General features: G+C 48.8%; 1 protein-coding gene across 1 annotated transcript in view; it reads right to left on the bottom strand.

The window, feature by feature from the left end:
- Window positions 1-7017, bottom strand: part of Ccn4 (cellular communication network factor 4) — a 27891-nt gene continuing 20874 nt past the window's right edge. Inside the window, exons 4-5 of the mRNA XM_015486300.2 lie at window positions 5690-5883; window positions 1-4171 (exon numbers count right to left, since the gene is read on the bottom strand). Of these exons, the coding sequence (XP_015341786.1) occupies window positions 3872-4171; window positions 5690-5883 (494 nt within the window). The 3' untranslated portion in view covers window positions 1-3871. The remainder of the gene's footprint in view (window positions 4172-5689; window positions 5884-7017) is intronic.

Here is a 7017-nt window from a genome sequence, read left to right as displayed (position 1 = left end):
TACGTTACTTTACTGGTGATTTATTGCTTTAACAAGAAAAGCTGTAAACAATGACTTTGAGCAATGAAAACCCTTCTTGTTGAACAAATATGTTCCATGCTACATAAATCATGAGAAAAAGGAGGACTATCATGAGACAAGGCAGATTGCCCAACGCTGTTGCTAAATCCTAAGATTTCTTCATATGTGTCTTTAAATCACTTACAAAAATGGCAGCAGGAGTATTTAAATATTAAATCATAGTTTGAGAAATAGACACACACACATACACACACACTCACACACACGGAAATGCATTAATCATTATGGCCACTCATGATTCCAGCCTTGCAGAGATATCACTGTGATCACTTTGCATCAGAACAAGACTCTGAAAAGCAGTTGCACGATTCAACATAATTGTCACTGGCTGTGTCACTTCCCCACAGTCTCTGAGGATACACAGTACAAGATCAGTGATATGGTAGACAAACATAGCATTTGACTCTGCTTTCCTTGACTACTCTCTGAATCACAATTAAAATTGCAGCTATCCTCAAGCAAACTCCTCTTGTATAGGTCATGCCTTTGCTTTGAGGGCAGGATAACGAGGCTTAGTGCCTGAAGAGATGTCTCAGATGTCAGGTGGCCCTGGGTTTGGTCTGCGCTTCACTGGCTGATAAGAGCTTAAGCAAATCACTTAAGTCAATGAGACTCAGCTGTCTTCTCTCTACAACAAAGCCTTGATAATCCCACAGCTCCTAGGTTCACTTGGAAATTAAATGAGATATGGCAGTAAAGCTCCTAGCAGCAGACCTTGCATGTGTGGAGGGCTCAGCAAACACCTGTCATAGGTTTAGCAAGAATCAGTAGTTTGGTCAAGTCAGGTCTCCCTCTCTCTCTCTCTCTCTCCAACAACTAAGCACAACAGAGAAGGCTGATCTACTGATGTGAGTCAATTTCTTGTTTCTTCTGTTGGGGATTGAACCCAGGGCTTTGTGCATTCTAAACAGGCTCTGCCACTGAGCAACACACCCAGCCCTTTTATCATTTTATTTTGAGACAGGATCTTACTCAGTTGCCCAGGCTGGCCTCAAACTTGAGACCTTCCTGCCTCAGCCTCCAAGTAGCAGGGATTACAGGCATGTGCCACCACACCCAGTCTGCTACCAATGTGAATTGCTTTACCCAAGGTAAAATAGTCCATAGTGTTTCTTTCCAAGGGACTGGAGGGACAGTCTTGTCTGTCTGGACCCCTGCAGTGTGAGTCTCCTCGGAGTCATCAGGCCTCAGATGGAAGCCTCCCAGAGCAGGAACAAGCGTGGGTATGGACCCCAACCTCCAGCCCCTTTGAGGCTGTTTCCTCTGGGGAAAAGAAGTGCACTTGAAATTGTTGTGATATCGATAATGTCAAACTTAGCATAGTGCTTGGTGCTACCTAGCTAAGGACTCAAGAAATGGAAACTGTTTTCATTGTAATTATTTTTCTTAACATTTGTTGAAAAAGGCCACACCCCTGAGAATAATCCTGTTAGAAAGAGCTTCATTCCGTCTGGTCCGGATCTCCTCTATACTGTGACCACTAGGTCCTGCTCAGGCCCGTCTCATGTCTCAAAATCAATCCTGACTGAGTCACTCTGGTCATCCCATCCCACCTGTTCCTAGGATAACCCCCAGTTCCTTCAACCAGATTTCCTACAATCTGGGAAGAGTCATGCTCAGCTCCCAAATCAAGGTGCAAATTTAGTAAACACCTGGCTCTTAGGTTGCTACTAAATTTCATATACACTTAGCAGCTACATGGCCTTCAAGTTTGTAGGTGGCAGATGACTCCACTCTAAGAAAATCCTACACGATCCACACAAATTGACAGAAGAAATAATCTGTGGGGTAAATTCCCTAGGAGAATTCTTGTACATATATGAATATGCTTTTCTTTGAAATACTAGATGTCACTTACTATGGCATTTAATGTAAAATCATCACTGATAAAAATCAGATTTTCACACAATTGAAAGAAGAGAGCTTTTAAATAAAAGTAGAAACATGTACAAATTTATTTGCTTCATCAAATACATATTGAGCACCACTGTATGCCTTGCACTGGGCTAGGCCTTTGGGAGGTCACTGTAAGGAGATTTGATATGAGCTGGTCCAGGTTTGGAGGAGGGGGTGACCCATAGTGATGCATAGATTTCTGTTTATCCTACATATTATTGGATGCTTAAATACCAAAATACCAGAACATCAGATACTCTCTTCTTTCTGAAAAGAAGCTAGAAAGACAGGGTGAAGAACAAAAATGAGAGAAGTCACTTATGTCACTAAGGTATCTTATTCTGACACTTTGGGAAACTCTGGCAGCAGGGGGGAATGTGGACTGAGAAGTACTCCACCTTGGATATGAATTCCAATTCCCTCACTTACAGCTGAGTTTCTTTGGTCATGTCTCCTTAACCCCAGGGGCTTCCATTTCACATTTGTAAGAACAGCAATAATAATAGGATTTTTTCATCATTATCATGAAAATTTATGAGAAAGTGTATGCAAAGCACTGAGAACAATGTCTAACACACAGAGAAAGAACGATGACAGTATTATATGCTACTAATAAAATAAATAATAGTCTCATTTATATTTATACCAACCTTCTCTTCCTTTAGCTTTAGCTCCTTTTGGATATTAACCAAAGAATAATGTCATTAAATATCATTCCACTTTGAAACAACTGGTCAACCTCCGACTTCACACCAGAAAACTGAGTTATTTTGATCCGCAGACCCAGGGGCTGTGAAGTAGGTTACTGAAGTAGAAAAGATATGTCCTGGGCCCAGGGACTCTGTGGTCTTTATAATCTCTAGTCCCCCAGACCATGCCAGGCTAAGGAACGGTGGAGCCACTTTGTGGCTTGACCCTTACCTGGCCTGGTAGGTGTGGTCTGGTGGACTTCAGAGGATTCTGCTGAGGTTCTGTAAAAGTGAAGGAATGTTCCAGAACACCACTCTCCAACACTCCACCAACTCCCCTAAGCCCTGAGCAGAAAGAGAGTCATGTTGCAAGGAGGTGCCTGGCCAGATGCCCACAGATCTGTTGGTCAGCAGCAGATGTGGTGCTTGGGTCAGTTGCTGACCCAAGGTCAGGTCAAGGCTGACCTTGCCCTGTCCCTGGGGTAGTGACTGGAGATTTTTCTCATGAACAAAAATGATGTTCATGAAATTGAATTTCCGACTAGGATGAACCCAGTTGAGACCCTGACAGTGCAGCAGTGAGGAGATATTTAACCTTGACAATGCCCAGGTTCATGAATACAGTTTTCCATTAATAATCAAACAACCATTAGCCTCACTTGACCAAGGTTTGTGGACTATGTGGTGCACAAATCTTAGGAAGCAGAGCTACTTTTAGGGTGTTATGGGCACAATTTCCTATAAGAGTCCCTTTGGCAGATCCAAGTAACAATTTTTCTAGTCCCCAATTTTGTGCATCATTCTGAAGGGACTAAAGGGTTCCCCAGTTTAGCACCCAAAAGGGGAACTTGTGATAGTGGATGTCCAGCTGACTCCAGTTCTTGGGACTTGGGCAATTTGCACAAGGATGTTTGATGACTTGGGCGGCTGGATCAGGCTTGGGGCTTGTCCAGAACAGCTAGAGATAAGTATTTTCTTTGGAGTGATGCTGAATGTCACCAAGGAAGGGACCAATTGTGTAGACCTGAGCAGCACCATCATGGGTCATTTGGGTAGTCAAAGACAAGAAGAGTCAAGATCAGGGTAATTAGAAGTGAGGGAGAAATAGACAAAATCTGATGGCTCAGTTGTGAAGTTCTTGGCCCCAGAGGGGCCAGCTGCTTTGCCATCACTGAGCCAGACCCCCAGTTCCATGATGTGCACACCTAATTGGCGATTTCTGAGAATTCAGGGTAGGATTCCAAGTCAGCAAAGATATCATTAGGATTCCTGCAGCTGAGGTTGCAGAAGCAGGCGTTGATCCACAGGACCTGGCGGGAGAAGCCAGGCCCCTCTGGGCACTGGAAAGAGACATTAATGGTCTTGGACTTGTAGGGGATGCAGCACCTGTTGTCCATGCAGACCCCACAGTACTTAGGTCGGTAGGAGTGTGTGCTGACGCAGCCTGCGAGGGTGAAGTTCATGGGCGTCTCTGGTTGGTACACGGCCAGACACTTCTTCCCTGCCTGAAGGAAAGGAAGGGATCTTTCAGCAGGGGATGCTCAGGGGATGCCCAGTCGGATCACAGGAGGGACTGACTGCCCTGCTGGACTGTATTCCACAGCCTGCAATCTCCCTTCTGTCCTGTATTTTAGCCCTGCCAATGTCCTTTCATACAGTTTCACCAGCACAGGAAGCTCTGGTAGCTCTTTCAGTGAACCCAGTTCCCCAGCTAGCCAGGGGCAGTGCTAGAATGCAGACCCCATAGTCAGAGGCTTGCCTTACCTTAACCTCCCCCTCCTGCCGTCCACAGCCTCTGGCACACTTACCATGCAACAAATCAAATTGGACTGACATTTGTTTAAAAGGAACTCCATCCTTCCATTAGGCTCTGGGCCACTTGAGATTTGGGGCTCTATTACGTCTCTATGGGATAATTCCATGCCTAGACATAGTAGGCACTTATTAAGTTAATCCCCAGGGTATGTGGAGCTCATGCAATTTGGGGGACCCACTTAGGGCACCGAATCATGCAGACAAAACTGGGAAGGAGTCCCCTGCCTCCAGTGAGGGCCTGGCCTTAGCTTCTGTAGAGCTGCCTTGCCCCACTCTCCTGCTGCAGGCACTTCCCGTCCAGGTGTCCCATTTAGAGACGTCCACTGAGTCCCTGCTCTGCACCAAGCACAGAGGACACAAGTGCAGCCCAACAGGGGAGATACTCAGAGGATGAAGGAGAAGACAAAGAGGGAGGGGAGAAGAAGAGGAGGGTTGCCTCCAGCTGCCCCCCAGGAGATGACCTGGGAGCTGTCCTATGCACAGGAGCAATGTCAGAAGTCAGATGAGGTGGTGGGAAGCCAGGGGGCATCTACAGGGTCTGCGTCTCTTCCGCATCCCCAAGAAACCTCTGTACTCCCAAAATGGAGCTTTCTTTGCTTCTAATGTGATCTCAGGCCTGAGGCGTGAGTGAGGGGTGTTGAAGGAGGCAGGTAAGATCCATGTCCAGTTCTGGGAAGGGGCTCAGAGTCCTGTGGCCCACTAGATCCTTGAAGCTCCATTCCTGTTATCTTAGAAACCAGCTCCATTATGATGAAGGGGGGCGGAGGCCCAGAGCACAAGGATGAGTCCCAGCCCTGGGAACTAATAGCAGAGAGGTGTTTTCAAGTGTCCCTGGTCCTGTACAGTGCTCCTCCTGTCACCACACACTGTCCTGTGTGCCCATGTGGGTGGGCTTGGGCTAGCAGGAGCACAGGGAGGAGGCGAGCCCATGGGGTCCCTCAAAATCATTACAGGAGCATTGTGGAGTGTCCATGAACTCCTCCCAGTGACCTTGATTCTAATAGGATGGTTGTCACAAAAGCTTCCACTGAGTGAAATTCACGACGCCCTGTCTCGATGTCCGGATCATCCTAAATAACATTACCCCAGGCCTACTGGGTGGGCTTCATTATTCCCATCCTACAAGTGGCCCCATGAGGAAGCCCAGTAGCCAACTCAAGGCCAGCTTCGTCTGTTGTTCAAAACGCCTGCCCCTGCTCTGGACCCACCTTGATGTGCAGACGGATGTCCACGTCACACGGCCGCAGGTTGCAGAGGCGACTCTCCTGCTGGGGCCAGCACCGGGGGTTGATGTTGGAGATCCGCGTGGACACCCCCAGGCCACAAGTGGTGGAGCAGGGGCTCCAGGGGCTTGTGTAGGCTATGCAGTTCCCGTGCCAGGGCTCCACTTCACCTGCAGCCTCTGCAGAGAGACCAGAGTGCCTGTGAGTCTGCAGCCTCCCCCAGCCCCAGCCCTCACCACCTCCACAGGAGGGAGGTGTGGGGTCCCCAAAACTCAGAGAGAGAGAGAGAGAGAGAGAGAGAGAACTGGGTTGTCCCTCTCCCAGGAGGGCAAGTTGGTTTCTAATCATCACTGGTACCTGGGAAGGGGGGGCATTTTCTGAGTTCCTTATAATTTTCTGATTGGAGGAGGGTGCATGGAAGGAAAATTATCTTTTAAGACAGGTGGACCCAAGTTCAAATCCTTCTATACCATTTCCAAGCTGGGTGATCTTTTCACACTCACTTGGCCTTCCCCTCCAATCTACCACATTGGAACCATATCTGCCCTGGGGGGCTCCTAGGACCATGGGGTGCAGGTTTGGACCGAACCTATGCCTAGTGTCCTGCTAGGTTCTGGGAATGAGAGGCTAGCAAGACATTGTCCCCACCCCTGCAGTGATGAAGTGGATTCTGGGGAAGTTCAAAGGTGAGGACCTACATCTGGGCACCTGATGTTTCACTGAGGTCACGTGGAGAGTGTGGTGGCTAAGACAATAACGTGGGATCTCCGGGCCCTGCTGCCCACAGCTCCCTCACACCTCTGCGCCCAGCCCCGCCTCTACAAATGGGGTCAACCACAGCTTGTCTCTCCCAGGGCTGGGGTCGAGGAGGGAATGTCACACACACAAGCATGCTCCAGCTGTCCCTGGCCCTTAGTAGCCCCCATCCACGTGGGCATGTGTGGGCACTTGGCTGTCACCTACATGAATGCCAACTCGAGGACAGGTCTGTGCTCATAGACGCTCCAGCTTCTGCACACGGTGTGCTGTGGTCATCCGAGGAGCGGAGGGTAGTGAACCAGAGAAAGAGGCAGAGACAGGCCAGCAGGACAGAGAGCTGCCCACAGGAAGGTGCGACAGACTCGCAGGAGAGGGTCCCACTGGACACCCAGGCGCAGGAGGCCAGAGAGAACAGAAGAGGTGGAGAGGGGAGGGATGGAAAGACAGACGGAAGGGCCCAGACGAGAGAGAAGGAGGGGAGGAAAAAAGGAAGAGAAAGAAAGAGTGAGGGGAGAGGAGGGAGACCAAGGACACAAGCACGGGGGGGGGGGGGG

Source organism: Marmota marmota, unplaced genomic scaffold (assembly GCF_001458135.2).
Source record: "Marmota marmota marmota unplaced genomic scaffold, marMar, whole genome shotgun sequence".
Lineage (NCBI taxonomy): Eukaryota > Metazoa > Chordata > Mammalia > Rodentia > Sciuridae > Marmota > Marmota marmota.
The sequence above is the reverse complement of the archived record's forward strand: the minus strand, read 5'-3'. Positions and strand labels throughout refer to the sequence as shown.